The following is a 22,218-nucleotide window of genomic DNA, read 5'->3' on the forward strand; positions in this document are numbered from 1 at the left end:
CAGCTTGCCAAGGGGCCCGTGGAGGTGGCCTCCAGTCCCTAAGATCTCTCTGTGCCTTATTCTCCCTAATGCCAATACAAAGCACATAGGTATGAATTTTCCCAGCAGCAGAAGCAGTATAACCTTGTATTCCTTGATAGTCTGGATCCATACCCCTTTCTCCCATTCTTATTCCACCACAGACCACTCTGCATATGGTACTGACCACCCAGTTTGCTAACCTTGGCTCCTGCCTCTCATGGTGACAGAGAAGGAAAGAGGACACTTGCCTTTTCTTCAGCCATGCGGGTGCAGAAGGTGTCATCCTCAGCGATCAGGGATGGGAGGAAGCTTTTGGGATCGGGATACTCCAGAGCAGGGGTACTGTGGTCAGTGAATTCCTGTAAGCATGGCTTGCAGTCAGACCCTGGAAGACAGAGAAGGTCACAGCAGGTAGCCAGGGGCCAGGAGGGATGGAAAATCAGCCACACATGGACAGGTGACATTAGGCAGCACTGAAATGTTCCATAGGGCCCTCTGCTCTCTTGCCCCTCACAGACAGACACTGCCAGGCAATCTTGGGACCTCGGCAGCCTTGATCCCAGGGGAACCTGGTGTAGTGATTTCCTAACAGCAGAAACCTCATCCCTCGAGCTGCAGCATGCACAAGGGCAGAGACCAGGCTTGCACCAGCCAGACCCTCGTAGGATGTCCTATGCTGCAGAGGCTGCTTCCACAGTAAAACAGGAGAGTTCAGCATATTTTGATGACTGTTGCTGACATTATGGACCTTTAAAGCAGAAATCTATGAATAAAAATACTGACAGTGATTTTATTTTCATCCGTAAGGAATAAGGGGTGCCACTGGAAGGCCAAATCGGAGGCATATTAGTGATTCCAGACAACACCAAATATGCAGAGCAATAGTGGGAGCATCTAATTCTCTCGGTGCTGGGTCTCTTGTGTGGATTTTCCCCACAAGTGCTAAGCAAGTGTGAACCTGAGTGTGTGTACACTATCCAATAGCTCACTGAGAAACAAAAACAAGGTCTGGACGAGCTTCGTGGTACAATAGATCGTCCAGCTGACTGAAGCACATTCCTATGTAATGAGCCACGCTGTGAACTGTTAGCCACGATCTCCAAACCATCGCATGACTCATGGAGGCCTTTTACTCCTTCGAGATACATACAGCTGAGGAGAATGGAAAAAAGCCAGGCTGTTGGCCGAAGCACTGTGGTGGATCTCTGAAGATGCAGAGAACAATAGCAAGAGATTGTGAGCAGCCATAACTATCCAATGGGAAAAAACAGCAAGAAACTGCTAGAAACCCATCATACTCCAGGAGAGTCAAGTATAAAATCATTAATATGAGGAAGGTATTATTAAAACACACACTCTTGGAAACCTTGCATCCTGCCATGGGTTTAATGCTACGCACTGCAGCCAGAAATTGCGTGGTGCCAACAAGAAAAAGGCAGCAAATGGGAAAGAGAGTTTGGAGGTTTGCTCCTTGGATCCTGCTGCACACTGCAGATGCCAGATTTTCTGTTTTAAGGAGTGTTTGGTGTGTTTAAATATGTGCAGTAATTTCAAGTGAGGGTCTATAAATAATACAGAAAGAAAGCACTCTGTGAAGGCACTATTTTAATTAAGCGTTTTCTAGCTATAAGAGCAGAGAAAATTTGAAACAGGCTTTCTAGCAAGGCTGTAGAGTTTACTTCACAAGACATTTTTAATTAATAGAAAAATTCCTGCTCAAGATATCCTTGAGCAACATCTATAAAGCTCTGTAAAACTGGCAGAGGTTTAGCGAGCTCTTGAACATCACCTTTTGCTTTCCTCAGTGCACCTGGATTACCTCTATTCAGCTTGTAATCAAAAATCAGCATTTTGAAGTGAATACACATTTGAACCATCACAAGTTTTAGCATGAGCTTGTAGGGAACAGCAGCCAAAGATGTCAGCGGGCAGTAAAAGCCACTGAACCCCCAAAACAGGCTGGGATGAAGGCTAAGGCAGGACAGACCCAAGGGGAGCAACCAGGTTGTGAGGAGGGTCCCAGGGGGACCAGGAAAAATGGTGCTTCCCCTCATACAAGTCCAAGGAATGTAAAAAAAAGGCGATTCCCTGCTCTCGCCATCCCTTGCAGCAGCAAACTGTGTGCAGCGACAGCAGCAAAGCCCTGAGAGGCAGCAGGGATGTGGCTGCAGGAGCCGACAAGCGCTGTGACCTGAGAGCAGCCGAAGCCCTGGCCCGCAGGTTTAGCTCAAAGAGGTTTTTTTCCTCCGAAGCAGAGTCCGGCCATTCTGCCAAGGCTACTCTGGGCCTGCACCAGGCTCCAGGCTGCAGCTCTGAAGTGAATCCCTGGAACAGAGTCAGCGCTTCGGAGGCCTGGAAAATATTCCCTGTGCTTTGCCTGTGCTGTGCAGGGCTCAGGATTTGGCCAAGACGTAGGCTGCAGTCAACAGACCCTCTCCAGGCCCACCAAACAGCTTCTCTCCTCCTCAGAGACTTCAGACACTCACGTTCAACACGTGATAAATCAGGTTTGCCTCCAGCCTCCGGTGAACTCAGCAGCAGTGGCTGTTGGGCAGCAGCACGCGGGGCTGCGGCGATGGGGAGACCATTTTAGGCAATGTGTGAGCACCAGACATGACAATTCAGGGCTCCCCACATCTAACGCCCTCATCAGTTGATGCTGGGCTGGCACCATGCACAGAGCTGAGCTGTGGGGATAATTTGGGAAAAGGGGGCTGCTGGAGGAGCTTACAGGGGAAAAAACTGCCTTCAGGCATCAGGTTTTGGCATGATGAGCAAGGAAGGATCAGCGTGGAGTGCGCCCAGGAGGGAGGAAGGTCTGGGGGGGGCTGTGAACGTCCCTATATCAGCAAGTATTGCAAACTCTGGAGCCCCTCGAGTCTTCTGGACTCTGTGCTCGAGCCCGTTTGGAAGGACTTATGCTGTGTCTAGCTGTGGCGTGGTGTGAGGGGACAGGGCATCTTGGCTCCCCGGGTGCTGGCAGACACCCCTGCTCACCTTTACTCAGATGGAGCTGGAAATGCAATGATAAAATGAGACTTTCAAGAACATACACTGTTTGCTTGAGGAGAACATTAAGCAGATTAGGTATTGCAGTTGCTTAATTCATCTCTGGCCGGGAACCATAAAAGGTTATTGCTGCAGGGAACAGCCTCATCAGAGGAATTCCCAGGGCAGAGCTGGGGAGGAAGCATTGCTGGCTGGGCCAGGCAGGTCCCTGCACGCAAGTGGGGCTCTGCTGCACTTTGCCAGAGCTTCCTGACAGGCAAAACATGACAACTGTGGGCTTCTGCGTGGGGAGGAAGGAAGTAGTGACAGGCATCTGCTGCATGTGACAGTCTGAGACAGCCTCGGGGGCTTCGATGCCGTAGGGACAGTGGGATCAGCAGCCTGGTTTGTCTCAAGGAAGAAAACTCCATGCTGCTGTAACTGCGTGCAAGGCCGCTGGGAGCCCAGCAAAGATTTTAATACTTCCAATTCAGATCTACAGTCAAAACCTCCCTCCTGCAACTGCCTCTGCTGATTCCTCTCGGACGGGCCCGCTCACTGGTGATGCACCCACAGGTGTCCCAGTGGGAAACAGGATCCGAGCAGCCAGCGCTGGAACGAGCCCTGCCAGCCTGCTCGGCTGCTGGGCTCAGGGTGCTGCGGGTCCCCAGTGAGCTGGAAACATCAGGGGAAACATGCCTGCGAGCTCTCACCGTGCCGGTCACATCCTCTGAGCATCAAACCCTCTCTGCATTTCCACTGGGGAAGGGCCACGCCAAGCGTGGCGGGACAAAGGCACAGATCAGTTCTGCTAAGTGAAACTATCCCAGGAGGAAGGAGAAACCGGAGCGTCTGGGCATTTCCGAGCAATCAGGGGTTGAGGCTGTTGAGAAACCACGGAGAGCATCACGGACAAGAAACAAAAATTATTCTGTCTCCTGCTGGCTCCGGCCACGCTGGCTCCACACCAGCTGCCCTTTACATCCCACTCTCCAGGATGGCCAGAGCTGTAGGGTAAAACCTCTGCAAAACAAGTGCTAAACTCGCTGTGCCAAAATCGGATGAAGTGCAGTCCTTCGCCTGGTCTGGGCCCCACATCACCGCCCGCTGGCAGTGGTGGGGGGTTGGCTCGGGCAGCCCAGGCTGGAGGAGGGGAGAAGATAAGCTGTCCAACACTGTAACATACTGTACAGCGAGCTGCTGTCTTATCGCTGCCTTCGAGGCCTGGTTTTTGGGCACAAAGGGCCAGAGGAGAGGGGAGCCAGCACAGTCTGCAGCTCGCTCGTAGCCGAAGGGTCTCGGCGGGGCGGAGGGGGATTTGCAGCCCCTCTGAAACTCTCCCAGTCACAAGAAGGAGTCACTGTGTCTCTCCAGTGACTCTGCTGGGCACTGAGGGCAGGTCCCACGCGGAACAGCGGCTGCCACGGTGCGGGAAGCCTGTGCCATGAGAGGAGCGGAGTGAAACCCAAATGTTTTGTGCCCACAGCACAAGCCCCGGTGGGACAAACTGCTCTGCAAGCACGCGCAGGGGGGAGAGGGCTCTTCCAAATCACTCTCCAAAGCAGTCTGTGCTTGCAAGCACTGTGAGGCTGATTGATTTATTACATCAATTAGCCCACCTGAGCCTTCCCAGTGAGCCCATAACCCACCAACAGCACTGGGGAGGCTGGGGTGGGGTGTATTAGCCCGCGCTCAGGGGAGCTGCTTGGGGCTCACCGCAGATCTGAGCCTGCACGACCCTGCCTCCTGCTCTGAATTAACCTTCCTTCAATTGTTCAGTTTGGATCTTGGTCTCCTGCACATCCATATCAGAAGAGAACTGAGTGGGTGAGGGAATAATGAGGGAGAATGAGTGTCAAGAGCTCTAATGCCGCAGACAGATAATGCCCGAAAGCACCAGCCTGAAGACAGTGTTTGCAGGCAAGGACAGCGGCGTCCAGCTCCTCTGGGACTGCAAACATCCCGTGTCCTGGGGCTCTCGTTTCCCTCTTCCCGAGTCACAGCACTGTGTGCAGGAATGAGGCCAGTTCACACCATTGCTGGCGCTTTCTGTCCCTGCTGTGGGACACTGTGAAGCCCAGCCGGTGCCACACAAACCGCCACTGTGCTCTGAACACGGGGGCTCTGCTGGCTGAAAGACCGACGGGATCTTTTCCCCAGCATCGGCTCAAACACCAAACTCTCAACACAGGCTCAGCCCTCGCCAGGCAGCTGTGGAGCCACAGCCGGCTGCAAACACCGGGACCTCCAGCTCTCTGGCAGCAACGAAACGAAATTACAAAACCAGAAGGCTGATATTTAACCCATTACCCAGCTCCTACAAACATTGACGTGCCTTGAAAAGAAGACGAAACAGAAGGAAAAGCATTAACCAACACTTAGGCAGTGTCCCCCCGCGGAGAGGAGCGGGGTGTGCCCAACACCAAGCTCTGCCCGGGGTCCTCAGCATTCTTTGCTACCTGCTCGTCGGGGACAGGCTCTCCCGACCGCCCGGCAGCAGCCCAGCTCCCGACACACGGCTCCGACCGCTCGCCCCGCACGCGAGGCCGTTACCTCGCTTAAAGGACCATCTCTTCTTCCAGCGCTTCGAAAATGATGGCCAGGAGTGGTTGAGCAGCGAGTCTGACATTTGGGAGCTCTCCCAGCCCTGTGCAAGGTAGAAGCCCGAGCAGGAGACAAGAGCCCAGAGCACGGCAGAGCTCAGCGTGCTCTAAGGCAGCACTGCAGGCTGCAGCCCAGGGGCTGCCAAGGGGGGAGTGGAGAAGCCAAGTGTTTTGTCAGAAGTATCAGCTGATGGAAGCTGCAGCCAGAGAGAAATTCCTGGGTCTCTGGCGTTCCCACCTGTGTGATGGGCCAGTGACTTCCTACAGCAGAGCCTGGGGATTAGTGGCCCCGAAGCACACACAGCCCCTGAACGCTGCTGGAGGCTTGCAGATAGAAACAGAAAGCAAAGCAGTTAACACACCATAACCCCTCTTCCCCTCCCTGCCAAAGCCTCCTGCTCCATTCACGACTATCAGCTGCCAGCCTGACAAACCATCATCTTTAAGGCAGTTCTGCAGGGGCAGAACCTTCACCTGGGTAAAAGTCGCCTTCACCTTCAATGCAGGGAAAGAGTTAAGGCCACAGGCTCGATATTTGCACCTTGCGCATCATTTTCGAGCGCGGTGGCAGAGCCTCTGCAAGGGAAGGTGCAGCACCATCTGCAACGTCAGCATCTTGCAGCTCGCAGCAAGTCCCATCCCCAGGCAAGGACCTTTCTCCAAGCCCCTCCCCAGAGCTCCCACACAGGGAGGCAGTGGGAGCTCCCTCAGCTGTCTCCAAACTGCCCCCACGAGACCAAACTCTGCAGCCTGAGGTCTCCAAGCCCACTGCTCCCGGCCGGCACCAGCCCCATGGCCCAGACTGGCTCCAAGCTTTGCTCCCAACCCCTCGATTAGGCTGGAGAAGCTGAGTTTTACCCCCGTGTGGCTTCTGAGCTCCTGAGCCAGACCAAACCTGCTCCCCGCTGTTCAGCTCACACTTGCGGCCTCGCTGAGCAGAGCCCAGCCGGTTTGGGAACGGCCACAGGCACCTCCATGGCGTGGGCTGGTGTTATGCATAAGCAAGTGACAAAGAGCAATTCCCTCGCCCGGCCACAAAACCCAAAGCGTCATCTGCCCAACACAACCCCCCCCCCACCCCAGCCCTTCTGCTTTGATCTCCCCGATAACACGGGTGCCCAGCCCTGGAGTGGGCAGTTTGGAGTGGGATTTGGGGCACCCAGGCACGGACCCCTCCTGTGTCCAGGTGTGGGCAGTGCCAAGGTGTCCTTGCAAACCTTCAGCTGTGGCACAGGCAGCAGCAGGAGCCAAGAGCAGCTCCCGTAGGGTGTCCAGCCGCCCCAGCACTGCCCCAGAGCCAGCCACGGGGACGCACTGGGGCTTAAACCCCGGCCTTGTCTCCTCCTCTTCACTCACAGCAGAGCAAAGCTCCGTGTAGGCTCCACTTTTTGCCTTCAAGCGCGTGCAGGTGGGGGGGAGCCTGAACGAAACGCAGCACTTGGACTTTTGGCTTCAAGACCAGCTGCTTCCTCACGAGGCCTCGAGGAAGATGAGTAACAGCCCCGTTGTCAAGGGATGGAGCTTGTGTGGAGAGCAACTTACCCTGAGGGCTGGAGGCATCTCTGGTGGGTTCCCCGTGGATGCTTGCACCTGACGGCCCTGGCTTCTCCTCCAGCTGCTGGAACGACGCAAGAAGTGGAGCCTCATCGGGGAAGCAGCAGCTGTGCGGCCGGTTTGCTCACGGGGGCCTCTGGCTCAACCACCTCACCGCTTCCCCTTTCTGACGGCACAAACAAAGCCGCCTTTCCCATGCCACACGTCCTTCGACAGCAGCCCCGGTGCTGCCCCGACACTCGCTCCCACCCTCGTGAGGGTCGGGGCTCTGGGAGGGTCCAGTGGAATCGCCCGGGGTGGGGTGGGTCGTGCACCCCAAAGCACCCGGTGCGGGGGCTTGGAGAGCTGCCGAACCAGCGCCGGCTGCGAGGACAGTGGTTGCCGCAAACTGCTTCCTGTTCCGTTCAGAGAAAAACCGCTCGGTGGGTGCTGCGAGAGCCCGGCGCACACGCCCGCGGGCTCGTTGCACCATCGCTCGCCAGCCGCCTGCCAGGGCCAGCGAGGCCTCACACGGGGCTCCTGTTAACGAGTCCTCTGTCTTTGCTGCCGTGGGTTGGCCTTGGGGAGCAGCAGAGACCCCGAAACAGGTCTCAGCCTTACGAGGGGCGAGGTGATAGCAAAGCACAGAAACGCCCGTGCTGGGCACAGCCAGCCGGGCAGGCGAGCTCAGCTCCCAAAGCGAGGGGGGTGATTGATGCCGTGTGCGGCTCGGCCCGGGCTCAGGTTTTCCAGCACCGCCGTTTGCTCCTGCCCAACAAGCCCCGTGGGCTGCGGAGCACACGCTCCTCATCCCACCGCCCCGAGCACACGCCAGCCCCAGCCAAGCCCTAATCGGAACAAGATCCAATAACTCAGAGACCGCAGCTTTGGCAGCGCTTGGAATAGCAATTACCCCGTGCTCCAGGAAACCACAAGAGCAAAGAGGAATTAAGGTTTAATTTCTCTGAAGTCTGCAAGAGCTTGATTAGTATCAGAGATCAGGGCTGCTCCTAAATACCAGGCAGCTGCTCCAGCTGACGGGATGGTGAGTTGGCCTCAGCTCGAACGAGGACGAGCTCTCCTCCTCCTGCCCAGTCTGGCAGGGTTTGGGGGTTACCAAAGCGGAGCTGTGCAGGCAGCCTGGGAGAGCGATGAGGGATAACGGGACGACGGCTGGCTGAGCCCCGGCAGCCTCTCCACAGCATCCCAGAGCGCCCAGCAGGCAGCAAACCTCCTCTGACAGCAAGTTCAAGTTTTGTGGCTTTGCTTAATTTTGCATTTTAGGATCCCCAGAGAACAGGCCCGTGCCAGAAGAGACAACTCCAAAACATCTTAAGATACTGGTTTGTATCTCGTCACTCCCACAGTAAGAGAACTCCAGGTGGGCTTAGAAAAGGGGCGAAGTCCAGCGGAGCTCCTTGGCCACCCCGAAAAGGTGTGGGGTGTCGGGCAGAGCCGGCCAGCTCCCGTCCCCCCGGCCAGTCCCAGGGCCAGAGGCACTAGGTGGCATCAGCACCGCACGTTTTCTGTTCTACCAGCAACATCGTCTCCCTCCCAGCCCAGCCCGGCCCTGGGCTGAGGAAACAGCTACTGGAATTTGTCAGGGACAGGGGCGAGGAGTGCCCTGAGGATTCACCACAACCCCTCTGAAAAATAAGTGCTTTCTGCAGGAAGAAAACTGCGCGACTCTCTTTTAGAGCGAATCGTTGTGTGTCAGCTGATGTCCCGGGGCCCTGGCGAGGGGCAGGTTGGGGAGCAGAGCTCCACGTGCGGCCAGGGCAGCCCCAAAACTGCACGACCAGGTCGGGCAGGGAGAGACCAGCGCCAGGGCTGAGGCGGGAAGAGCTCGGGGCTGCAGGGCAGGCTGTCGGCCACGGAGCTGAGCGAGTCGTGCTGCGGCTGGCCAGAGCCACGGCGAGGGAAATCTTAAACCAAAACGATGAATTCCCTCGGCTGCATTGCTGCTCCATCCCGCCTGGTCGGCGGCAGCATCCCCGGCTCCCGCGGGCCGTGGCGATCCCGAGGCTACGAGGAACAACACAACACAGAACGATTTTGCTGACTGGAAGGGAAGCAGGATATCCTAACCGAGCGGCTAAATACGGTGAGAAGAAAAATAGCAACAGTGAGTCCCCCACCTCGCCGGTGCAGCTGATCAGGAAGGAAATCTCGCCTCTGGTGAAACACAGCAAGATTTAAGTTAGGATGATTTTACAGTTGCAGAGTGGCCTGCTGCGGAACAGAAGGTGAGACGGTTCCCGGGGCAAACCTGGCTACGGCTGCTCAGCCGCAGGACAGGGATGGAACAGATCCTCAGACTTTGATTTTTTTTTAAAAAAAGTGCCTACAGGGAGGGAAGCCGGGGTCCGTGCATGTGGAAATAACAGAATTACAGTACAGAGAAGCAGCTCTCGCTGTTTCAGGCAGAAGAAATCCCTTTACTGATGTTTACAAGAGCCCCACGGTGAGGACACAGCCCGGCGCGGGTCGCCCGAGCCAGCAGGCAGAGGAGTTCAACTGGGCCTCAGACCACAAGCCTGTAATTGGCAGATCTGTTTTTTTTTTTTGTTGTTGTTTGTTTGTTTTTTTAACACCATTCATTTTGCAACTGAAAGTATTGCTTATTCCAAGATATTAATTTAGTGCTTTCTCTGTGGCAAAGCAGCCTTCAGTGCTGCACAGACAGCAGACACAAAATGAGCAGAGTTATTCTTGGATAATTTATTCAGAAATTTAATATAAAGTTAATTGTTCAATATTCTGACACACAGCAAGATTTTTTTTCGTAATATTCAAAGATATTTTCTGTACGTGTCACTGCTTGGCTCTTCTATACGAAAACATTGAAAAAAATAAATCAAGGGGGAAGGTTTTTCTTTTTTTTCTTCCTTTTTAAAAAAAAATCATGGCACATTTGATCCTTTATTTCAAGTAAGAGGAATCTGGAATACTATTTGTATTCTGGAACCTTAAATAGGCAGAGAGAAAGGTGGGAGCAGCAAGATTAAACAGGAAAAAAAAAAAAAAGACTTCACAGAACATCACTTAACACGTACCTGAACTGTCTTTCGTTTACTGAAGTGCAAGCAGAAAGCAGCGGCTTTGGGCTGTGTTTAAGGCCGATGTCCCGTACCCCCGACCCAGCAGGTCCTCGAACACAAACCACTGCGTTGATACCCCAGGAAGAAAATCATTGACTGGACTGAAGCAAAAGGAAACACTTTTCCTTTTTAAAAAACATCCTATCTTTGTGGATTTAGGAGTGGCCTTTCTAAAATTCTCCCTCCGCCAGTTTTCCTGGGACGCTGTTATGGGAGAAGTATTTGGAAACTAAAACGGCGGAGGCGTTGCTGGATGCTGCTGGGAGAATCTGGATTAGCAGAAGAGCTTTGGTATTGAGTCCAGCTCAGCTCTCTCAGGTAATTAATCCTGAGCTCCAGCTTTACTGGGGATGCTGGGGCTTAGCAGGGGCTGGGACTCAGCTGAGCGAGCGTGTCCGTACCCACATTTAAACTCTGCTGCTGGTTCCTCTGTAGCTGCCAGATCTATCACAGGCCCTCCTGGCCGGCCCCTGCTCCCACAGGGACTTTCTGGGCTGAGAAAAAGAAACTGTTTAGTACCATCAGTTGGAACACTGGACTCAGAACAAAGTGACGACCAGAAACAGCATTTCTTACTGATTGCAAATCTGTCGGCAAAAAAATAACAACACTGTAAGAGTTAATACTAACTTTATTATACAATATTTAAAAAGTCATTTCTCTACCTGTCCCCTTACAGCTTGCATTGTGCTGCAGTTAATTTGCTGAAACTGCAAGAATAAGTGCTTACTTTCAAGAAGGACAAGCAATTTCATTTTAAAAAGAAATACACATTTAATGACAGCAGATTTGCTAAAAATGGTAGCTTCAGAATTGCTTTTTGAAGAGTCAGGTTCCTCCAAAAGTCAACTGTACGATTGGCTTCACTCTTGCGACGCTCGTAACAAGGCAAGCCGGAACAGAACAGGTTGAACATGTTAATGCTCTTACACCAACATTCACAGACAGAATCCAAGCGGAGTTAACACAGAGCCAAGCAGAAGGCAATAAAAAGGCCAAATTCAATGAAGTTCATACAAACACCAAACTAATCTTATTCTGAATTTCGTGTATTTCTGAAGTAACTATTGATTCCGATCCATCCAACAGCTCCTTCCCCTGGACCACGCGCACGGGAACCTGCGAGGGGCATCATCGGCTGTTTGCGGAGGGGAGCGGGTTCCTGCGAGTCTTGCCGCGGCGGCGGGCAGCTTCGAGGGGGCTGGGGCACAGCGAGGGTGGTCGGGGGGATTTTCTGCAGTTTCTTGCTCACTCCAGGCTCTGAACCGATCTCACATGGATCGCGGGAGCACCTAACACAGCCTTGAGAGTAAGGTTTTTATGGCACAAAGATATTTTACTTTCTGACTTGTAAAACAAGGTTCCAGTCCTGGTATCGGGAATCACTGCTCGCCGTGAAGGGCCCGGAACACCTCAGGGTCCGTCTTCATGTCGCAGGGATGTTAAGAGGGAACTCGATGGCCTCTCTCCCTCCCCTAAAACGGAGGCTCACAAATAACCGACACGGCGCCCTTCTTGCTCCTGTCTTTTCCCATATGCCTTTGACATAGTTAGGTCAATAACACAGTAAGCAACTGAGATTTTTCCAAAGAGATACCAACATTATATGCAACATACTAAAATTAAGCAAAGTGTCCCATCACTGTAATACAAATTTAGGAGGAAAGAGATATTCTACCCATAAATTAAGAGTACCCTTTAGCAACCTAAGAGCAGCCTCTTCCATACCAACACAGCTGCAACAGAAAATACCCTCCCTTGCAGCGTGGTCTAGTTCCTACCACCTTTCCCAAGCCAGTGCTGGCACAGAGTTCATGTTATTAGCGCTTCTATTTTACAACACAATAGAGTATTTACAAGCAGCCGAGAAAGACACGTTTCTAACCTAGCCGCCAAGCCCTGCGATGCTGCGCTGCAAGAGAAGTACCAGATTTGCAAGAGGCGTTCAGGAAGTGGCAATTGAATTTAACGTGCAAACGTTTCTGAGAAACCTCTCCAGTCTCATGCTTCGAACATTTGCTGGGTGAAAACACAGCAGAGCACTGAAAGCTGTTTGATACCTCCTGCTTCACCAGCTTTAGCGACAGGGAAGCCTGGCTCCTTGCTGGTCCGCTCCCTGTCCTCGGACCGCGCACAAGAGGCTACGGAGTCTTGTCCAGCTGTGAGCGGGAAGTTCTCGGCCCACAAAGGGCAGGATCCAACCCTCCAACAAATCCTACCTCAAGAAAAAGAAGAGCTTCCCACCCGCCCATCCCGGCTGCCCTCCTCCAGCCCTTCGACCCGTTTCCCTGCGCTATCGCTTGGCTGCTCCTGCTGCGGCTGCGGCTTTCTCACCCCGACAGGGATCGGGCTGGAGCAAAGAGCAGCAGCTCCCCCGACAAAGGCACAGCACCCCCACCCTCCCGGGCAGGAGTCCTTCACAACCCCCCGTGCCCAGAGATTTCGCCCAGCACGGGTGATCTCAACCCGTGCGCCAGCCCGGCCTCTCCGAGCGGGCAGCGACGAGATCCAAGCGAGGGACTTCAGTGTCAGGATCTTCCAACAAGAGACCGAAGTGTCGGCCGCGGGCTGAGCGTAAAGGATTTTTCAGGAGAGCTGGGCTTTACGTGTGATGTTGTTCATTTCTTCTTCCTAATTCTATAGTTAAGTGTGTGTCATCTTTAACAGCCATGAGTAGCAACCACTAGTGTAATTTTTTTTTGTTTTTAAAAGGGAAAACCGCTATCCTCGTCACCAGTACCGTACGCCTTTCCTCACCCTTGGCACGATGTAGAAAAGATGACTGGAATAATCTTTACACACACTACCGGGTATAAACAACTGCTCCGTGTGGTGCCGAGTGAAGATGACAGGATGAGCCATGGGAGTGGACTGCCTGTCCCCAAAGCAAAACACGTATTCCCTTGGTCAGTGATCTAAGTGTTTCAAATCATGTGCACTCAGAGGGCCAACCAATATCAACTAAATTTCAAAGCCAGACCCAATACAAGGTTCCAATGTTTGTTTATAAAAAAGATCTGCCATTCCCACAGTTCCGATCACTGCAATTTAAAATGTCATCAAAGCAAGGCCGTGCTGGGAACGGTTTATTTCGGGAGGTCATGTCCTACCGCAGGGCTGCGGGTTACCTGCGCGCAGCGAGAAGGGTGGGGACCAAGATCCCCCAAATCCAACTCCAACCCAGGCCGGTCGCAGCCCCGCTCCGCACTGGCAAGTGCTGCTCCAGAAGGAAGCAGTCTACTCCTTTGAAGTCATTAAATCACTCAAATCCAAACATTTAAAATGGCTCTTTTGTTCTTTTTTTTCCTTTCTTTTAAATCACAACAGAACTAAGAGGATGGTACCAGAACATCAGATCCAAATTTGTAAATGGGTTCCTTTGGTCACTACTGCTCAGATTAGCGATGAACAGTGACGAGCCATTCTCCTACCCATTCCCTTTGGTGAATGGTCCTGAGTATTGGAATCAGCTGATATTGATTTTCCCTGATCCACAACAGGTCCAGACCAAAATATTTAAACAGGTTTAGAGGTGCGTAGTATTAAAAATATCCTTAAGAAACACTGAGGTAGACTGCACCAGAACAGGACAAAAATAATCCCACCACATCCCCCTGCCAAGATTTTACGGATACAAATTTACACGTTCTGTGTGTTTAAGAAAACAAATTGTTTGCTGTTTTTTTTTTTACAGTGTTTTATATATTAAAATAAATAAAAAAATTCTAATAAGAAAAACTTCTCTTCCTTAGAAAAGTGTGAGAATATGTCTTCTTTCCTGCAGTGTAGTATAGAGCTGCTATACAGATCCGACTTTGTAAAGCAGAAGAAATGTAAACGAGGCCTTTTGAAATCGAAGGTTCTTACCCACGTCTGGACTGTGTATTTTCCGTCTTTACTTTGCGAGCAACCTGCACCCTCCACCTCCGTCCGAACTGAGCAGGTGGAAGCAGTGCGACGGCCCGGCAGCTCTGGGGGTGCCCCGGCCATCGTCCCCCCCCGCCGCCGCCCCGGTTTAGCGACTGCGGGGAGCAGGCGAGGGGAGGTGGTGCCCTCCAGCCCCTTTCGTTTTGGTTTCAGAGAGAAATTCGGCAGCACCGCCCGGGCTGGAATAAAAAGCCACACGCCAGCTCGGCATCCCCGCTCTCCCCGAGTCAGGAGCAGCCCGTTTTCTCCTGGCAGGGAGCGCAACCTGGCTCTTGCACTTCTCCAGGAGGGGAAGCGGAGGCCTGCGCGTCCCTTTTAACATCCCCTCCTGCGTGACAAGCGCCTGCGCCATCGATCGTCGTCATCTCTTGCTTTAGCACTTCTCCCTGCCAGCACACTCCCTCATCACTACGAGACAAGTTTAGTTTCACAATTATTTTCTAACATCTTACGCTAATCAGCTCCGTCTTTTAGGCAAACAGCAGCGAAACAAAAGCACAGTTCAGAAGACAAAAAGCTGACATCCCGAAGAGCTGAAAGCAGCGGCTAACACAGGCGTCCCGGGCAGTCTGCAGGACGCAGCGCGGGTATCTCAGGAAAACATCGAAGGCCTGGAGGCGGCACGAGGCCAGACGCCCGAGCAGCAGCAGCCCGGCAGCGGATAGCTCACCACAGTCACCTTCAGCTTCTGCTTCACGAGCAGAGCCGAGCGCCTCGCGCCCTCCCCGCTTGGCACTGGCTTTAGTGTCTCTTTTTTCAGTTCGAGTTCTCACTCGTCCTCTCTTGCCGGCTGCTTCCGCCGCCCAGCGCGCGCAGGAGGCGAAGCGAGGGGCACGGGGGCAAAGGAGTAGCAGGACTCGGGACTGGGATGTTCTGGCATCCTTCAGCCCCCAATAACCAAGTGAATTCCCAACTACTTTATCTCCGGGCTTCAGCTGGAGCCAGCTGACTGCACTGTGTAAATTATGAAAGTGTATTATAAAGCCTTGTCAAGTGTAAACTTAACATGTGCTTCGTAGCTCCTAAAAGGGTAATCGGCTAAAATTAGTTCATTCTGAAATCTTTGGACCACTTTAAGACCAAACAATCCCCCAAATTCTCCCCTCCCCGAAAGGATCATAAACAGTCAAATAATTTATATGAAGTTAAAATTTAAACTAAAGACTTTTTTAAATATGTTACAACAAACAATATATATACTCAATGCTGTAAGGACAGAAAACTCCCTATCTCAGGTCAGGGGACTCCTACTTCGTTTGGTCTTGAAAGTACCCACAAATCTCAGATTTCTGCTCCTTTGGCTCCCAGCACATTTTCCCCATTTGTCAATGAGAGAAAACCTACTCCCAAGAGTCCTTAGTATAAAAATAATCTGTTTAGGATTCAATCACTCCAGGGAAATGGGAAAAAAAAAGATAAGTACACACTTCCAAGAAGAGGAAAGCTTCTGTGAGAACATACAAAACTTATGTACAAAAAACCAGAAGTGTATATTTTGCTATACATATACACCCCACATATATATACTGCACACACGCACATACACACACACGCACGCACCCCTGGGATTTAACCCCTTTAAAAAGTATGAAAGCAGCAGCTATTGGTCAATCTGAGGATCTGGCGCGTCCGACCGATGTGTTGAATCCTTCAGCTGTAGTGAAGAGTATGCCTGCAAGCCTGGAATTCTACTGGAAATGCTTTTGTCCTGCAGAAGTTTTGTTCCGCACCGTTACGCTGTAGCTCAGATACCAGCAAATTTCATGTCTTTTGTTGGCAAACGTGGATGCTCCTCCTTCAGTTCAACTTACACCGTCGCTTCCTGTTTTGAAACCATGGTTACAGAAGGGACAGCAGCCATGGAAACCTCTTCCATTTATGTTCACAGATAAGTCCACTGACAACCAGTCAACTTGGCAAAAAAAAAAAAAAAAAAAAAAAAAAAAGAAGTATTAATCGTAAGATGATTAAAAATCTGAAGAGTTTGTAGATGTGTGTCATACACTGTGGCAGCAATAACAAGAGTCCTGAGATTTGTGGAGGGGAAAAAAAAGCCGACGCAACCCTTGGGCCAAACAGGAAGCGTTAGGAAGGACTTGACCTGGGCATGGAGAGAATCCGCCCGTTTTTCTTGCCACCGTTCATGTGAGTGTAAGGTATGTGCTCTTCATAGTTCCCCTTGAGAGCCATGGAGGGTCCATTGTCCCGCCCCAGGACTTTGTCCCTCTGCGAGTACGAGGAGGGGTCGAGGGGAATGCTCTCCATGTTCTCAAAGTCCATCTCGTACTCCTCTGTTTCCAGAGGTTTGTTCTCCTCACTGTAGAAGAATGAGACCTCGTGGAAGCTGGGGTGCAAGTCCTCCTTCAGCATCTCGATGATCTCGATGAAGGTGGGGCGCATTTTCGGGTTGTACTGCCAACACATCTGCATCAGGCTGTGCCTAGATCGGGACAAACAGGAGTCAGGGCTAAGAAGAAACAATTTCATGTGGGCAGGGCTGGCAGGGACCAAGGCTGGTACCCGTGTCAGACCACCCACCACCCACGCTTCTCCTCTGACACTCAAGAGTTGTTTGTTCTCTTTCCAGTCTCCATATTTGCCTGTAGATCCTGACACTCCTTTTTCTCTATTTCTGTCTAGATCAAAAATTCCTTCCCATTTCTTCAATTGTTCTTAACTTGGCTTCTGAAGGAAAAAGGGCTGCAGTTCACATACTCTGTGTATTGTGCACACACTTATAGCCAGGTCACAGTTTTTTAATTCATTCAATTTTAATTTTAACTCAGCCTGAAAGATAACAAAGCTTCTAAAACTTCAAGGAAAACAGGAGGCTGTGCAGAGGACAGAGGTCCTGTAAACATCCCACCCAAAAGAAAGGCTGCGGCAAGAGGTCATATGTTATCAGACACTGTGGAGAAAGAACTTACAAGTGCAAACAAAGTTTCAAACTGGAGTTTGTAACTGGCCATGAGAGACAAATGTCCCGGACAGCAGGCTTTTTTCATAAGGATACTCACAAGACAAGTTTATTTTTTGACTCTGGTAGTGCTGTTTTGGCCAGAAGTGGGCTGGGGTGGGAGGTTACCAGAACCACTGTGTCACCACCTGCGTTCCCTTTTCCAGCCAGGGCTCCTGCCCCTCACCGCTGCTTCAGCCGCGGCTCCTTCCACCCACCGAAATGCCCTCGCTCAGGTTAAACACAGTAATGGGATTTTTTCAATTACTCTGACAGAAGCAGCTTAGGGAGCATCTGGGTACGCAGCCGTGCTGGCAGAGCCGGGGACGCAGTAACCTCCAGACAGTGAACGTCACGAGCAGCTGCGGAGAATAACCCTTAACCCCGGCGCAGGAGAACGTCTGGCTGCAGTCTGTAATCTCTGCGAGGTGTTTTTCACTGCCCTCACACACTGCCCTCTTTTCTCCCTAACCCTGCAGGCAGCCTAGCCTCGTACTTTAAGTGGGGCAATGAGTCTGCAACAGAAATGAAAAGGCCTCGGACATGATAAACAGCTCTTGGCTCAGCACAGCATTCTCTTGCCTCTCTCATTAGCCATAAATTGGATTTCTGAAAATCAGTGGTAAAGAGTTGTTGTAATTCTCAAGACTATTTACGTAGTATAGAGAGAGATGAATTACAGAAAACCTCAGCAGGCCTGGGATTAAGAAGCTGCTCTCCAGCCTCTGTAGCTGCGTGGATGCAGATGGTGGCCAGGCTTTGCCACTTGACATAAGCCAACCACCATCCACTAGTCTGGAGTGGAGGAAAAACATTTTGTTTGCTTATTTGTATTTTAAGCTTTTCCTGTGCTTTGTAATTCCTTCTCTTGAGTCTGTACTCACAATGTAAGGTTCAGGTGGGTTTAATTTCCCTCCTAGTGAAACAGGCTGGCTCAGGTCTGTAATTCCTGGATCACTAAGGATGCATTGGTTGAATTTCTGTGAGAAGTGGCTCACTAAAGCCTGTTTCGTTTCTCCCCAACAGAGAAGGGGTTAAGAGGTGCCACGTGTGGGGCCACCTTTGCTGGCCACACTTTAGCTAAAGAGTGCAGCTTGGTCGACTGTCCCCTGCTTTACTACTCACAGCCTCTCCGGGCAGTTGTCCGGCTGATCCAGGTATCCTCCATCCATTACAAACTTTAGCACCTGCTCGTTGGAGAGTCCCTGGTAGGGCTGCTCTGCCAAACTGCTTATTTCCCAGAGGACAACACCAAATGACCTAAGAAAGAGAGCAGACTCCTGGTGAGAATAAAACATCCTGGAAATCCACAAGTGATAGTCTTATTGTGGAAAATACATACTTTAAAAGAACGTGACTATACTTTTAAGAGGAGGGTTTCAAAACAATGTTTTTGTTTTGTCTGTGTTTTGAAGAAGTCAGCAACTTATAATTTAAACTATGCGTGTTAAAATAGTGATAAAATAGTTAAAATTCCAGCTCTTGAGCTGGAGTCCATCTGGGATTGCAGAGTACAACTTACCACACATCAGAATAAGCAGTGAAAACGCCATCCTTTAATGATTCGGGTGCCATCCACCGCACAGGCAGCAGTCCTTTGCCTCCTTTACGGTAATAATCCGTCTCATAGATATCTCTGGTCATGCCGAAGTCTGAGAAAAGCAATTGGGATGTGTTAAATGTCTCTCCCTCCATGCTACTTTAACTCTGCAACATCTCCAAATGACTGCTTCTGTCCTTTGACGCCAGGCTGTTTTCATACACCCAGTAAGCCTCCTGTGGCCCAGCGTGCAGTCATCTGTCACCTTGTGATTAACATTCAAAACATTTTCCTTTTCCCTGCACTTTTTCTGCAGAGCTGTGATAGAGACTCCAGAGTTAAAATTGCTAGCGACAGCTTGTATTCTAAACATTATTTTTATTCATCCTCCTTAAGTAAAACAGAGCTCTCTTTACACTGAAAGCCTTGGCTTTGAGTCCAAAGAAGTCTGAAAAACCACCACGTTGTGGGGTTTTGGTTTGTTTTTAAATGTTGTATTTACTTATTTCTAAAAGGGCTTGGGTTAAAAACTGGTTCTTGTGGAAGATAAATGACTTTTAAAAGGCACCTGACCTAACAATACGATTATCAACAACTTGGTTTGTTGTACTGAACAGCTTCTTTGTCACAATTCTCCTGAAAGCAAAGAAGAGCAAGATAACCCTAGGCAGCCTAGGCTGGAAAGGCAATAAACTTTTTGGATAGGGGTTGAAGAATAGAGAAGGTGAGAAAAGCTGCTCTGGTTCTCAAGATTATTTTCTTACTGACATCCATACAGTTCTTTCCAATGGAAGGAAAAGGGGAAAGTTTGCTGCATTTCCAAAGGTAGCCAGTGGAAATCACCTGCGTTTGCCACATTGGTTGTGGGCTTCCTGTATTTGCCTTTACAACAAATATGACCCACAGAATTATCTTCTGATCACACACTACATACCTCCAATTTTTACAGTGAAGTCTTCTGCAACCATACAGTTACGAGCCGCAAGATCTCTGTGAACAAATTTTTTGGCATTCAGATAGGCCATGCCATCAGCGATCTCTGCAGCCATCTGGATCATTTCTCTCAGCGTTGGAGGCGGACGACCAGGGTTATTCTACAGTATACAAAGAAGTGTTAAAAAGCAAATCAAGTTACTCTGTTGCACAACAGACTCCATCTCTCCTGTTTTTACCTCGGCATCAGGTCTCAAAGAGCGAAGGTAACTTTTCAAATCTCCGTGTGCCATTAACTCCATGACCACCAGAGTAGGTTGCCCTTTTGAGACCACCCCGAGGAGGCGAACCTGGAAAATAAGTGAGAAATTCCCTCAAGGTCATGTCCAAACACACTGGGCAGAGCCCAGCTACGAAAAGCGGGGGTTGTAGCAAAGTCTCCCGAGAAAGGACTCAGAACAGCACCACAAAGCTTCGTCACGCTGAGTTTTGAAAGAGCAAAAGAGAAACGATGCAAGCAGGTGCATTTTATGAAATACGACATGGCGAGATCCCAGCTCTTGTTGAGTTTTTGCCTCTGCAGACGAGCTGCTGCTTTTGTAAGCTGAACGTCAAGCTTCGAAAGCACTAAACAACTATTAGTTATGTGACGGGGCCTGCTAATCACCCGAGGCAGGCAGTGATGCTTACCACATGATGGCAGCTGAACCCTTTCATCACAGAAGCTTCATTTAAGAACTCGATGCGCTCACGGAGGCTGGCTGATTCGTTGACAGTTTTCACAGCTACTCGCGTCTCCGGCTCTCCCTTCACTATGTCCTTGGCGATCCCCTCGTACACCATGCCGAAGGAGCCCTGTCCCAGCTCTCGGAGGAGAGTGATCTTGTCTCGTGGAACCTCCCATTCATCGGGGACATAGACTGTTGAGCAGAGGGAAACATTTCTGAATTGAGCAAGTATCTTTCGAAAGACATTTCTGTAGCAGCCTCGAGTAGCACTGCCACACAATACAGTAGGTATATATTTAAAAAAAAGACTAGAAAACTCCATAAAGACAATGTCAAGCCCATACTGCTGCACTGTCTGAATGACTACACAAGAAATAAGTTATTGAAGAAAGCCCTCATTGCTCTCACCATCACTGGCGCTGAGATATTCAGGGTTAGAGGATGCGTAGAGTGGTCCAGTTGGTCCTTCGGTTTGTCTGGAAGAGACGCACAAATTCTTCAGCAAATTTGCAGCCTCTGACACATTAGAACTGAAGGCAGTTTGATTAATTCCCAAAGCATGCCGCAAATACCAACTGTCCCAATTTCCAGAGGCACAAAATATTTCCTAAACTAAATTAATGTTGCAATAGTTATCTAAATTAGAAAATAAATGCTGACTTACTCCCAACAAATAAATAAAACCTTTGGATATGTTTTGTTTGTTCTGGTGAAAACAACATAAAATTGTACTCACCTTTTTTTCACAAGCACGTAAGCAGCTCCAATAATTCCAGCAATTATTATGGCAAAAATAATCGGAACAATTATAACAGCAATATTAGGCTGAGCATTCACTAAGAGAGAGAGAGCTGGAGGTTATTATACAGGTCCAAAATCCAAGTCTGTTCCTCAATAAAGCCTCCCTCTTGAATAAATTGGAACAAACATGAAACTAGAGGCTATTTCAGATAGAGAATGAGGGGCTGCTCAGAATGAGAACTCATGAAGAAAAGCCACACATTTCTAAGTAATTTCAGTTGCTTGAAAGTAGATGTATCGGTGATAATTTTATGACCCCCTAGGGTTCTCTGTGCACTGCTGACTAAACACCCATCTTCCATAAATAACCCGGGTTTCCATCAGGAATTAAATGTTGAAAATAAAATGAACTCACAATAATCAGCCACATAAAAATAGGTAGGTTCTGTCCACGAGCCATTTCCAGCCAGTGATGTAGCTCGTATACGGACACTGTAGTTTCCAGGCTGCAGTCCACGGAGCTTACAGCCCTGCTCGCTGGCGAAATGCTTGCGGGAAACGCAGTAGTGAGCTTCCTGCGGGAAGAGGGAAGATGAAGGCTGCATTACGCTACCTCTGCAGCAACCCAGAGCTCTGTAACAGCACATGAGGACTTCTACCTCGCCTCCTTGTCTGGCAAATGTACACAAACAGGGCTTTCACAGGCGCAGGTCTTTTCCAATATAGCGGTTTATCCTGGATTTGCATTTTACAGTTTGGTAGTTCAGATTACAGAGAGCATATGCCATTTGCTGTACTAGACCTCAGCCCTGCAATCCGACCTGGGCTGGCAAGCCCTCCCACCCCCGCGGCACTGGCATTCTGCACGGGCAGCAGGGCTGCCCACAAGCTCCCTGGCTGCTAAACCCTTTCTTCATTTCTCTAAGCAACTTAAATTTAGATGTATGGTATCTGTCCCTTTGTGAAACAGAATTCTTAAAGAAAAATCCATGCAGAAAGTTGGCTAATTAGATAAGCTTATTTGGCAAACGCGCACCTTAGAGGCAGTTTTTTATTTCTCGATGTCACCCCAGTTTTTTGTCACACTGGTTCATGCACAAGGAAACCAGGCAGGACAGAACACCATATGCACAAGGAATATTAAAGA

General features: G+C 50.3%; 2 protein-coding genes across 2 annotated transcripts in view; both read right to left on the reverse strand.

The window, feature by feature from the left end:
* LOC104357097 (rho guanine nucleotide exchange factor 18) overlaps positions 1–7,286 on the reverse strand; it is a 51,375-nt gene extending 44,089 nt beyond the window's left edge. The window contains exons 1-2 of the mRNA XM_042794739.1: positions 7,155–7,286; positions 270–406 (exon numbers count right to left, since the gene is read on the reverse strand). Coding sequence (XP_042650673.1) covers positions 270–284 — 15 coding nt within the window. The 5' untranslated portion in view covers positions 285–406; positions 7,155–7,286. The remainder of the gene's footprint in view (positions 1–269; positions 407–7,154) is intronic.
* A 3,573-nt stretch (positions 7,287–10,859) lies between these two features.
* Positions 10,860–22,218, reverse strand: part of LOC104364445 (insulin receptor) — a 56,520-nt gene continuing 45,161 nt past the window's right edge. Inside the window, exons 13-21 of the mRNA XM_042794487.1 lie at positions 21,487–21,646; positions 21,067–21,166; positions 20,739–20,806; positions 20,293–20,522; positions 19,842–19,952; positions 19,604–19,763; positions 18,652–18,781; positions 18,255–18,389; positions 10,860–16,613 (exon numbers count right to left, since the gene is read on the reverse strand). Coding sequence (XP_042650421.1) covers positions 16,259–16,613; positions 18,255–18,389; positions 18,652–18,781; positions 19,604–19,763; positions 19,842–19,952; positions 20,293–20,522; positions 20,739–20,806; positions 21,067–21,166; positions 21,487–21,646 — 1,449 coding nt within the window. The 3' untranslated portion in view covers positions 10,860–16,258. The remainder of the gene's footprint in view (positions 16,614–18,254; positions 18,390–18,651; positions 18,782–19,603; positions 19,764–19,841; positions 19,953–20,292; positions 20,523–20,738; positions 20,807–21,066; positions 21,167–21,486; positions 21,647–22,218) is intronic.

Source organism: Tyto alba, unplaced genomic scaffold, assembly GCF_018691265.1.
Source record: "Tyto alba isolate M040663 unplaced genomic scaffold, T.alba_DEE_v4.0 Super-Scaffold_20000042, whole genome shotgun sequence".
Lineage (NCBI taxonomy): Eukaryota > Metazoa > Chordata > Aves > Strigiformes > Tytonidae > Tyto > Tyto alba.